This window comes from Apium graveolens, chromosome 2, assembly GCF_009905375.1.
Source record: "Apium graveolens cultivar Ventura chromosome 2, ASM990537v1, whole genome shotgun sequence".
NCBI lineage: Eukaryota > Viridiplantae > Streptophyta > Magnoliopsida > Apiales > Apiaceae > Apium > Apium graveolens.
The window spans coordinates 1198310-1211179 of NC_133648.1; the positions used below are offsets into that span (position 1 = coordinate 1198310).

The window sequence follows — 12870 nt, forward strand, 5'->3', positions numbered from 1 at the left end:
CTCTGATACCAATTGTTATTCCTAGAAGACTAACAATGAGATTTACAGAAGGGGGGTTGAATGTAAATCTCAAAACTTTTTCAAGTTTTGAGCAGTTTATAAAGTTGTGTGTTCAAGAAGAACAAGTGTGTGAATTGCTTTAAGCTAATACAGACAGATATATATTCAAGCACAAATGTAAAGAACACAACAGACCTTAAAAACTTTTCTGGTGGATTTGTTGTTCCACCAGAGATGGTGTATTAGAAAATCTGTGTTCAACAATGTTGATCACAGCTGCATCCTAGTACAAACTAGATGAATTTTCTCTCAAGATATTTCTTAACAGCTCTGGAAAAATCTCTCTAATTACTAGCTTCTTCTTGGTTCATATATATTACCAAGTGTACAAGTGAAAAACAATATAAAATTACAATAGTAAAATAAGTTCTTCACTTGCTTCTTTTCCTGTTCACTCAAGTACTTTGTTGACTATTGCAACTTTGTACAAAAGAAGAACGGCTGCTTTTTCTGTTGATCCTGAAATTCGGCTACCACATCTCAGTTTTCTCTGTCAACCCACGTGCCTCTGCTTGTAGGTACAACTACCACTTATCAACGGCTGATTAGCAGAACATCCGTTGAAGCTTTCATCCGTTGATGACTTCATCCGTTGAAGGATGTTATCCGTTGAAGCTTTCATCCGTTGATGCTCTCATCCGTTGAAGGATGTTATCCGTTGAAGCTTTAGAGACATCCGTTGAAGCTTAGCTTCTCATCCGTTGAAGGTCTTTTAAGTCATCCGTTGATACCACTTCATTTATACAAAATTACAAGGCATGAAATATTTACAATTGGCCTTCCTATCTGCATATCATCTAGTAGTCAACATGACTCATAGTTTCTCTCAACTTCTAAGAATTACAATTTTAAATACAGAGACTGAAATATGCTACAATACTAGACTTATTTCTAAGTAAAGCTACACCATCAACGGATAGCCAAAGTGGTCTTATCCGTTGAGGCTACAGACACTAAATTTCTACTTAAGTGTTTTGTTAAACATATCATCAAACTAATGCACATATATTCCTAACAATATCTTTAATTTCGTATTAGTATTAAATATAGAAATTTCATTGTATTAAAGTACTCATAAATACGAATCCAGCAAAATCACTCATGACTATATTTGATCTTATAGATTAGACGTAAATTAATACTTAATCGCTTACCATGAACAGTGTAACAAGTCAAAACAAACAATGTTTTTTCGGATGGGGGGAGTAATAATTACGGATACTCAAACCAAACGATGCAATTTAACCCGATGACCAAGTTATTATCACAAACAACTTTAAAATAAATATTTTAAGTTGTCTTGAATGCTTATATAACAAGAGCATATTTATTGAATATATATATATATTTAATTAATTTCAAGTAGTTTTATTCATATATAAAGGAATATTAATAGGGATGAACTTTAAAAAGTATCGAATATTACAATATATAGTTTATTCTTAATTATAATTGAACCAAGCTGGGACTGCAATTTTTTATTACAATACAAATATTATTCCATATAAAGTACTATTGTGCATAGATCCTAATGTATTGGTAAGTAAAAAATAAATTATAATCAAATCAGTAATTACCATTATTTTCTATAAAAATTATAAACTAAAAACAAAATAAACGATTTACATCTAATTTAGGAAAAAGCACAAAATATATGACTAATAATAAAATATTAAATTTTGTTAATGGTGTTGGTCCTAAATGCCAGCCATAAGAAAAATTTGGTCAAAAATGCCCAGATTCAATTCAAATGGCCTAAAATACCGACATGATATCGTATTCAGATATGCGCATCATCTCAATGCGCATAATGGAATACGCATGTGAGACATGCGTATCTTTTTTTTTTCAATTGGGAAAATGGGAAAAAATTAAAAAAAAAATCAAGGCTGGATACGCATTTTTATAACGTGTATATAGGGATACGCATGTACAGGATGCGTATTTTGTACATTTTTTTAAACAAAAATAAGTGAAGATACGCATTCTTGAAATACATATTATGAGTTGCACATTTACAAAATGCGTGTTTTTTATAAATTCGAATGCTTCTTTCCCAAAATACGTATCCCGTCGTTATTTTGAGCCATACATTTCATATTTTGGTATTTTGGACATTGATGCTGAAATATGAATATTTTTGACACTTTTTTTTCTTTCGTTAAACAAACATAAGGCAAAATAACTCCGTCAAATGCTTGGATTCGAATCCAAGCCAAGTTTGAGGTGTTCTGGTTAAACGACTTGCTCGACTCAACTCATAAAATTAAAAGAGTCGAGTTCGGACAGAAATTTAGGATTGATTACTTAAACGAGCTGACTAAACCTAATTTGATCAATATCGGCTCGAATTACAATTGTTTCGAAACTTGGCTCACTCGACTCGAGTAATAAATTACTATTTTAATAAATTAGTGCAATAATTTGACTCATACATGCACAATGAGTCAAAAGTTTTTAATTTCCATCATATTCCCCCTCAGTTCCAATTTATTTATTCAGTTTGACATGGATTGATTGCATAATTATTTTAATCATTTTCTAAAATTCTTCTTTGTGAATAAAAATATAAAGAGAATTAACAAAAATACTAACTTTTTTAAGTTTTTTTTGTGATTTTACTATTTTCTAATTTTTTTTGTAAAAATACGGAATCAACCAAAATCAACCAGATATGCAATTAGTTGAATAAAGGTTTTTTGGTTGATTTGAGATTGCATGTAGTTGCAGAAATTCGTCAAAGGTTGTATGCAGTTGATCCGAGTTGCCAAAAAACCATATTTTTACATCTTTTTATGAAAAATAGTATTTTTGTAAATTAAAAAGTATTTTGTATTTTTTTTTAAAAAATGAAAGTATTTTTACAAAAATATTTTTAGATTTGGGTATTTTTAAAAAAAGCCCAAATATAAATCGTAAATTTTTAATATTAACAAAAACAGATAAAAAAAAGTCGAAAATAGAAAAAAAACAAACCAAACACGGCATAGCAAAAGTGTACTCTGTACTCTTCCTCTCCCACCACTTATTTCAAAACAAAAATTACACGCACAAAACACACACACTAAAACACGCACTCTAACAAACTCTTCAAAAACACGCACTAAAACACACACACAAAACAAACTCGCCTGACTCTCTGTATTCCGATGGCGACGCAACCGCCGGCCGGCGACACATTCGACCTGGAATTCCGGTGCGCCGACGACGACGCGTGGTACAGCGTGCGATCGGTTCTCTCCTACGACACGCTCACGATTCAGTTCGAGAACTTTCCGGAGAGATCCTACACTGTTAGCGATTTTGACTCGGTTGAAAAAATCGACGAGTTCGCTCAACGAGTTAGGCCGGTGTCGACTCAGTTACAGGACTTTGAGTGTTACAAGATTAAAGAAGGAATGCGAGTGTGTGCAAGTTTGAGCTGGAGAGAGGATGATCTCCGCTACTATGACGCTGTTGTCGAAGCTGTAAGTTTATTTCTCGATAAATGAATGTTCGATAAATGAATAATCTCGTAGTAGTTTTTTATTTTATTTAAATGCTGTGAGTTTTTGTTTTGTGTATATTGTTATTTTATTTGTTATGTATAAATTAATTGATCATCATGCATTATAAGTGTTTGAATTAAAAAATTAGATGAAATTTAGGTTAAATGAGATACGATTTTTTCGAGTTTTAGGTTAGTTGGTTTAGATATGAAATGCTGTGTATTTGTGTGTGTTATTATGTTTCCGTATTTTAAACATTTATGGTAACTTTTTTTGATTAGTTAAAACGTATATGTTTGATTTGTTGTGAAATTATCGAATGTTAGGTTAAATTAGATGTGATTGTTTCGATTTTTAGGTTAGTTGATGTTTGAAATGATGTGTATCTGTGTTTACTACTATGTTTATTTATACATACATTCATCGGTGTTTATTATAAAATAGGTTGTAATTTACGGTGAATTTTTCTAGCTAACTGATGCGTAACTGCATTCATTGCCCTATTTTCTATTTTTAGAGGACCAAAGTAGAGAAACGCAAAATTAGAGTTTTCCTTTATCAATTTTATATATAATGTGTTTTAACTTTGCACTGTGGCGTGGCTTTTCGACCTTGTATTGATTTATATTTTCTACTGTGGTGTATATTTGATACTAGTACTTTGATAATGTGTAACAAGAATTTACTAGAACTGATTGACATGATATATATGCTGTCTTTTCATTTATTTGACTTCCCTAAAATGTTGTTAATGACTTGATAGATTGAGTACAAGGATCATTTGTTTGAGAAAGCAGAAGAGGAATGCTTGTGCACCTTCGTGCTATCCTGGCTGCATGGTCCCAATGCGGGCAATATGTCTTCCTCAGGTGTCGCAAGTATCTGCATAGTGAACAGTGATTCCCCTCTTAATTCCACAATATCAACATTTTCAAAGTTGGTAAAGGAGAACATAAAAAGGGCTTCGCTTCAATTTAGTTCAGTTTCTAAGAGTTATGTGCCTGCAACAACTAAACGCAAGTCAATTTCGCAGGATGAAGTCCAGGCAAGTACATTTTGAGATTTGTTTGAATATATATTCTCGATGCACACATTATCTTTCAATATTTGAATGGTTGCTCCTTGTTTCAGGAAACAAAGCCCAGTCCTTTCCCCGGTACGTTACAAACAAAAGAAGGTTTCTGGCTTTGGCATGTTGCCTTTGCATGAAGTTCTCTTCCCACCAACCATCATTGTGCTGAATCATTACAGCTTATGAGTTTTTTTTCAGTCCAGTTTGTTATTATTAAATTACCACTTTATTCTTGTTGCAGCTGTGTCTAATTTTCAAATGGATGAAGATCAGGATATCGGGGGAGTTCCTTTCAACATGAATAAAATTGAGGAACCTGGCAATCGCTACTATGTTCTTATTGATAATTTGGAGAAAGATTTATCCCCAACATCGGTCATGGAATTTATACACAAACAAACTTCCATTGCAGCAGAAGCGTATGTCTTTCCTAGTTTATTAGCAGAGTCGTATACAAGAGGAGCTATAGTCCTGGATTCGAAAAGAAGTCTCGAGGAGATATATGAATTCCTAATCAACCCTGGTCACGCTATCATATCGTCAACAGGAAGGTATGTCGTAGAATTTTGTGTCTATACTTCAAATTCTACATGAATTTACATCATTAGTTTCAGCCATAAGCCGATGTGCATTTCTTGCTCATTAATGCATTACATATTGAAACTTGTTCCATTTCGTATTTCAATTCTTTGAGGTCTTGTCAAATTTGCATGCTGAATTATCATGTTTGAGATAACAGTTATAGCAACAGAATCGCGACTTTTTTTTATGTTGACAAGTTTGTTTACATGCTATTCTAGTTCTTTGTTAATCATAAATAAGTGTGTAAGGAAACTGTTATAACTAATTGAAGTATGACAAGACCATCTTCGTATGCGGCTATGTTTTGCCGGGATAGCAGGCTTAATTTTAAGGGAATCAGTTAAACAAATCAGTTATGGCTTTCTATTATATGTGAGATGGTATCTGTCTGTTTTTTTAAGTATATAGAATATATTATAATGTATGTCTGTGCTATTATTATGCTGAGTACCTTACTATCTACATGCCCCCAAATTTGGTTGGCTGCTGGATTCAGTACCTGCATGTAATTTACTCTATTCAGTTATTCCAGGGTTTTCTACATTAGCTACTTATTTGAACAGTAGTTTGAATACTAATTCAATGTCGCTATTAAAATAAATGGAAGTAATATAGAATCTTGCATGGATGGCAGATTTAGATGCTCATAAATTACAAACATTGTCTGATTGTCACGGTCATGAATTCCCGTTTATTATTTTCAGGCCATGGGTGATAACCGAGGAGAAAATGAGGCGTGGATATTTCAAATCTGTAGGGAGTTTAATGCCAAAAACTCAGGTGATCTTTGTCTCTAGTTTGCTAATAAATATCTTTCATCTGGATTCTGTATGGTTATTTGGTTTTGTATGTATCATGATTTATTGATGTTGACTTGTTATTTGAAAAATTTTAGACTGGAATTGTCGAGGACAAATTAAAGCTGGTTCGTGTTGGAACTGAAGAATATAGAAGAGCTGCAAAACTGAAGAATTTGTTCAAGGACTTTATTGATCATCAACGACAACTTCACGAGAGGTTAACTTTGGAGCATAAAAAGAACTTATGTCCTTCACGTGAATCTTAGCCCGCTGCGGACTAGAATATTTTCATACAAAAAGGTAATTTTCATATTTGAGTATGTGTTAAGATTCGGTGGGTCTAAGCAGATTTAGTTTGGTGTGGTTCTTTTGTGTATCATATGATCTTTGTACACATTTGGTTTTTTTATCGTTATCCTTTCCAGAAGTAAAAAAAATTGAACATGTGGGAGAATACAATACTGATTTCTTCTAATCATATGACTAATTGGCGGACTTAAAGAAAAGCCAGAATTAACCGGTTCAGTAAGTAACAAGGTCTGTACAGAGCTGAGTCAGCCGACCAGGTCTGGGACTAGATATTAACAGTGACAGCTTCTTCTGAAGTATGAGCCCCTTGCTAAACCTGTCTGCTTAGATCTACTAAGATATTCTTGTGATCTCTCAGTTTGACTATGGTATATAGTTTGTGCTATATCATGTTCCATTTTTTAAAAGCAATAGTAGGTTTGTAAGTAAAGCATCTCAACTTCTTCTAAAGCCGGAGCCCCTAGCTAAACCTGACACCAGCTGACCGCATAATATTTATTTAATGCTCTACTAAATATTTTTGTGGCCTCTTAATGTGAATACAGTAAATAATTTTGTCTTATCTTATTTTCCAGTTGTGTTTAAAGCAAGACCAGGCTGTAAGTAAAGCATCTCAGCTTCTGAAATGAATAATGCGGAATTGTACATCTTATTATTCCCCATAGGCGTTGAAGAATATATAGTTAACTGTGTTGAACCTAGATAGTTTTGTGCAAGTTGCTTATTGTTATGATTGTATCCAGTCTTTTTTGTGGAATGCATTTGGGGTAGCGGCGTATGATTGGCATGTCATTTTCTATGCATGTTTTTATGTAGATCTCTTCCATGAACGAAACTCTTTGATGCCTTTATGTGGTTAAATGTATGAAAAATTGTAATGGGATGTCCAAACACATATTTTCATGCTTTAAATTAGTTTGAATGACACACCGATAACAAAAGTACAGAGGAGAAATTTTTTTTGTAGGATTCTTTAAAACCAATGTAAGTTTGTGTGGTTGATTGTCAATAGTAAGTTCAATACCTCCTAACTTCACGTTTTCATTACAACTGAGGCAATTATAGTGAAAAGAATGATCAGTCACGACAATGATAGAGCCGCAGCTGATTGTTAACTTGTTCTTCACATATTTTACAGTAAAATATTCCTTTATACAAGTGTAGTAAGATGGATGAGAAGCGGTTATTGGCTGAATGCATCCGTCGCATATCAATACTCTTACATCATTGTCATTGTCATAGTTATATAGTTATCATTCTTCAATGGTAGTATATTATTGGAGCTGTTCTAATGGATGGATTCCCGTGACTCCAGCTTTCTTCAATAATTTGTGGTTCATTAAATATCGTTGATGCAGATATATTACTTTCACCCTCACCTTGAAATTCAACTTAAAACTTGTTACATTGGGTTATAATGAGATCAAACAGTGATTCCTCGCTACAGAGTGGAAGTTGCAGCAAATCATGTTCATTATCATCACCATCGGATTCAATCTCATTTCTGAAAACAAGGTGATATTAGTTATGAGATATTGCAGTCAAGGTTAGCTCATAAAAGATTAAATAACAATTGATATAAAGTTCAAACGAAACAACAAAAAACAAACTAAGGGTTACTGCTAATTAAAAAAAGAATGATATGGGCTACTTAATATATATCTCTGCAAAATATCGAAAGTTTGGTTATTGTTTTTGCAGTCACTCAATTCATAGTGGTCACTCAATTCAGATGGGATTGATAAAAAAACGTGAAATATAATTTTAAAAATTATTATTTAAGATGTATAATGTTCGAATCCCGCCAAAACATATCGATATTATAATTTAATATATATTACTAAAGACAATGCATCGCCAGTTATATAGTAATTTTTATATTTCCTGGCAAAAAAAAAGAAAAAAAGAACAACATATTTTCTTAAACAACTTTAAAAAAATACAAATATTTGCCGAAGATAACAAAATCGCAATTTTTTTAAAAAATAATTAATATTTTTGATAATTTTCTATATTATAATCATATCAATATTATATTGTTTTGGTAAATTTTACATGAGCTAAAATTAAATTAAATTTATCAATTTCATCATAAAATTATACAAGAGTATTACTATCCTTCAATAATAAACCAACTAAAAAAGGCAAACAAAACATTGAGGAAGAGAGTTGGCGAAGACAAAGACGACAACGTTGTCCGCAACCTCAAACTCTTACAAATCTACCGTAAATCCATCAATTAATCAACCCCCCATCTAGATCTTGTCCAACAATCCAAGGTACTTTTATTCAGATCTCTTCACTTGTGTCTTTTCTTTATCAAACACTTCTTGTCTCTATAAATCTAATTCAATCTTGTTCTTGTTTGTTTTGTGTAGGATGACAAAATTAATGATGGCCATGATGGGCTTTTTGGTAATTTTAGTGCAACAAGTAGGTGGGATAAGATTTGTGATTGATAGAGAAGAGTGTTTCTCTCATAAAGTTGAGTATGAAGGTGATAATGTTCATCTTTCTTTTGTTGTTATTAAGAGTGATGCTCCTTGGAGTTATGGTGATCAGGGTGTTGATCTTGTGGTAATGCCTCCTTTCGTGTTTTTCGATGTTTTGGTGTTTTTGTTTTGGATTATTTGGTTTAAAGATTGTTTTTTTTTTGAGTTTTATGTGTTTTGTGGAAGTTGTTTGGAATGTTTGTTAGATGAATTGTTGATGGTTCGGGATAAATTGAGTAAATTCCGGTGTATTTCAATGGTATGGGGAGGGTGAGATGTAGCTAGACGCCTAGAAGTTAATAGGTTGTTTAAGTAAAGACTCCGGTTTTAGAGAGAATTTGATGAAAGATATGGGATCTGTTAAAAAAACTTAAAATTTATGGAAGTTGTTGATTATTTTTTTTAAAGATTGCATTTTTTGATAGAGTTCGGAGATTTAATTGGGCGGGAGTTGATGATTTATGTTTAGTACATTTTCTGTAGACTAGGAAACCCTGGTACAACATGATTTGGTCATTTAGGTGCAAGTTTTGTGTATTTTTCAGAATAGTCTTGTTAAAGATGCAAACTTTGTGCTGCCAACCCTTTGGATTCTGAATACATTGCTTCATTTTAATCAATATTCTACGTAATGATTATCTCCCTCATAGTTATTGATTAAAGACTCGTGCTTTTTGATGCATCTGGTAACTTCTTGTGCATTTTTATTTACAGTAATGCCTAGTGGCATGTATATATAATCAGGTTTTGGTTTGGTGAAAGAAGAAGTTCGATACTTTATAGCCAACTATTATGGATGTAATTCTTTAACTTAGTCATTTGTTTCCCCTAATATGAAACTCACCCGCAAGGCCTAAGATTCATTAATGGTAAAATTCATGTTCGCAGATACATTATATATACCATATCTGCACAATGCTTATCCAGCAACAATAATATGTATCATTGCTGTTTTTGTAGTTTATGTTTTTATAGTGGTAAGTGGTAGGAGGAGGGTGAGATGTAGCTAGACGCCTAGAAGTTAATAGGTTGTTTCGTGAAGGCTCTGGTTTGAGAGAGAATTTGTTTGAAAGATATGGGATATGTTAAAAAAAAACTTTACATTTGTGGAAGTTCTTGATTTTCCTTTTTAACCAACTATTATGGAAGTGATTCTTTAATTTAGTCTTTTGTTGCCCCTATATGGAACTCACCTGCAGGGCCTAATTTTCATTAACAGTAAAGTTCTTCTTCGCAGATACATTATCTATACAATATTTGCACAATGCTTATCCAGCAACAATAATATGTGTCATTGCTGTTTTTATAGTTTATTTTTTGTAAAAATTGATTGCGAGTACACAAATATTCCGCACACTAAACAATATAGATCATCTTTCTAAATATATCAAATGGAGCTGGTACTGTCTACATCTACTAAAAGAAGTACAACTGCTAGATTATTATAAAAGAGAACTTTGTTAATAGAAAAAGGAAAGTAAGGTATACTTCTTTGAACAACTATGTGTAAAATTCCAATGAAAAAGGTTTAAACACTTTGTCAAATGGATTATATTTCATCCTAGAAATTCCCATTCAGCTTTGGATGTTCGCCCAGTTATCATTTTATTTCAGTTGGTATAGAGCTTAATGCTCGAGGTTCGGTAGGTATAGAGCTTAATGCTCGAGGAGTTTTAGATTTATTGTGATATAACCTCTAATGCGCATACTTCCAGAGAAGCATTGTATTTTGAGTACCAATAGCATCAATAGTCATGCTCAAATCCAGACTAAATTGCTTATTTATTTTGTAAGTCTCTTTTGTTTTGATTGTAGATTAAAGGGCCTACTGGTGACCAGATACATGATTTCCGTGACAAGACAACTGAGAAGTACGAGTTCATGGCTCAAAAGAGAGGCGTATATCGCTTCTGCTTTACAAACAAATCTCCTTACCATGAAACCATAGATTTTGATGTGCATGTTGGTCATTTTGCATACTATGATCAACACGCAAAGGATGGTAAACTAAACTATCACTTTTTCGAACGGCTATGTGTTCTATGGATTCCCTTCTTCTGCTATTTCTTATATTTTTCTGCTTATATTCTAATAGCTTTACCTAAATGTTGGCAGAGCATTTCAATCCCTTGCTGGAACATATTTCAAAGTTAGAGGAAGCACTGTACAACATCCAATTTGAGCAGCATTGGTTAGAGGCTCAAACTGACCGCCAGGCTATAGGTACAATACAGAAAAAATGAGTTTCTTTTGATTTATTTCTCTATCATCACTGCGCCCTACTGATTGATATAAGCATTGCTAAAATTTGGATCACTTCTGTGTTATCTACAAACAAATTTAGAATTTATTCACTTAACATAGAAAACTGTATTATTCTGAGTTAATATCTTTTAGTGACCTTATGACTTTCTGTCTCCCTAACTGTTACTAATATCAGTAGTCTTGCATAAAGTTTCATTAGAATTTAGTCAAATCTAATAATACAACAATCATTTAAGTTGAATTATTTTGTTACCTTGGTTATAATTTTTTTTGGCAAGTCATGGATTTACTGTTTCCATTTTCCAACGATGACAATGATAATAGCTTCATGTGGTTATCATATACTGCCAAACATTGCTCCTGACATAACAACACTACAGCAACCAAGGAAGAACTTTGAGTGAAATGTTAATTTTTTTTTTCTTATGAAACATTATTATTAGTAGGTCATAACTTCATTAACCATGATATTCGTTCTTTAGCTCTGGTTTCAGTAAAATTAACAATTGTTCTTTTCTTATTAAACAGTATTAGTAGGTCATAACTTCATTAATCATGATGCATGTTCTTTAGGTTTGGTTTCAGTACAATGTCAATTTTACTGTAACATTATAATTAATTAACATTTTACTGAAACATTTTATAAGTATTAGGTTTAGGTCATAACTTCATTAACCATGATATCCGTTCTTTTGCTTTGGTTTCAGTAAAATGTTAATTTGAGTGAAATGTTATATTGCCAAGCGTTGCTCCTGACATAACTACTATACGGTAACCAAGGAAGAAATTTGAGTGAAATGTTAAATTTTCTTTTTCTTATGTAACATTATTATTAGTAGGTTAGAACTTCTTTAACCATGATATCCATTCTTTTAGCTTTGGTTTCAGTGAAGTGTTAATTTTTCTTCTTCAGAACAGAATAAAATTATTAGTAGGATCATAGCTTTATTCATAATGATATTGGTCTTTGCCTCTGATTTCAGTGAATGAAGGACTGAGTAGGAGAGCCATTCACAAGGCATTATTCGAATCTGCAGCACTCATTGGTGCTAGTGTCCTACAGGTCTACCTCCTGCAGCGCCTCTTCGAGCGAAAACTTGGAACATCCAGAGTTTAAATATCGGCTCATTTGAGATATTAGAGTTGTAACAATGCAAACCGGAATGCTCTGCTTATGGCCCCTTTTTCTTAATAGATTCACAGCTGATATGTATTAGTTGAGATGAAGGACATGTACAGCTCCTGAAGACGGGCCATCCCACTTTTTAAGTTCCAAGTGTCATTAATAATTATATATTTATCTTGCATTTATAATTTTTGTACTTGAATAATCAGTAATTTAGTTTTTTTTAATGAAATTTAAAATGAGCAAATATTATTTTGTTAATCAGCATATTTTTGTTTTATGTTGTGCATATCAGTTCATTTCATATTTATAATTAAAAACATAACAAGTTTGTCTGGTGGAATAATCAAGTGCTGAATGTCATTTACAATTCAATTATAGGCAGTGTTTGTGCCTGATAGTCATATACTGAAGTAGATTGTATTTTAATAGCTTCCAATCTAAGGCTGTAATTCGAGTTCGGCGAGAGCTCGCCCGGATCGAACTCGTTTAAGTGGGCTTGACTCGGCTCGTTTAAACGAGCCGAGTTCGGGCAGAGGGTCCGGCTCGTTTAATTACTCGAGCCGGCTCGGCTCGACTCGTGAAATTAAACGAGCCGAGTTCGGGTAGAGGTTTAGGCTCGATTAAGTGCAAAATTAAACGAGTCGAGTTCGGACAGAGGTTTAGACTCGTTTAA

The 12870-nt window shown here is 32.9% G+C and overlaps 2 protein-coding genes across 3 annotated transcripts; both read left to right on the top strand.

The window, feature by feature from the left end:
* Positions 1-3081: 3081 nt before the first annotated feature.
* On the top strand, positions 3082-7277 carry LOC141706607 (uncharacterized). Of its 2 annotated transcripts, none has more exons than XM_074509378.1 (7): positions 3082-3527; positions 4312-4593; positions 4680-4725; positions 4862-5171; positions 5907-5982; positions 6098-6302; positions 6887-7277. In XM_074509378.1, exons 1-6 carry the CDS (start codon positions 3210-3212, stop codon positions 6266-6268), a joined length of 1203 nt encoding a protein of 400 aa, XP_074365479.1. In that variant the 5' UTR covers positions 3082-3209; the 3' UTR covers positions 6269-6302; positions 6887-7277. The 2 variants fall into 2 exon arrangements, with proteins under 2 accessions (XP_074365479.1, XP_074365480.1); XM_074509379.1 differs by having other exon boundaries at positions 3083-3527; positions 4680-4704.
* Positions 7278-8433: 1156 nt separating this feature from the next.
* LOC141706608 (transmembrane emp24 domain-containing protein p24beta2) lies at positions 8434-12382 on the top strand. Its single transcript, XM_074509380.1, has 5 exons — positions 8434-8590; positions 8690-8888; positions 10619-10805; positions 10919-11026; positions 12052-12382. Exons 2-5 carry the CDS (start codon positions 8691-8693, stop codon positions 12183-12185), a joined length of 627 nt encoding a protein of 208 aa, XP_074365481.1. The 5' UTR covers positions 8434-8590; position 8690; the 3' UTR covers positions 12186-12382.
* Positions 12383-12870: the final 488 nt, after the last annotated feature.

Bases quoted from the DNA above. Each gene is read 5' to 3' on its own strand.
- LOC141706607 (XM_074509378.1), top strand. From the start codon at position 3,210: ATGGCGACGCAACCGCCGGCCGGCGACACATTCGACCTGGAATTCCGG. The intron at 3,528-4,311 runs GTAAGTTTATTT...ATGACTTGATAG, and splicing joins ATGACGCTGTTGTCGAAGCT to ATTGAGTACAAGGATCATTT. The intron at 5,172-5,906 runs GTATGTCGTAGA...TATTATTTTCAG, and splicing joins ATCATATCGTCAACAGGAAG to GCCATGGGTGATAACCGAGG.
- LOC141706608 (XM_074509380.1), top strand. From the start codon at position 8,691: ATGACAAAATTAATGATGGCCATGATGGGCTTTTTGGTAATTTTAGTG. The intron at 8,889-10,618 runs GTAATGCCTCCT...TTTTGATTGTAG, and splicing joins ATCAGGGTGTTGATCTTGTG to ATTAAAGGGCCTACTGGTGA. The intron at 10,806-10,918 runs GTAAACTAAACT...AAATGTTGGCAG, and splicing joins TGATCAACACGCAAAGGATG to AGCATTTCAATCCCTTGCTG.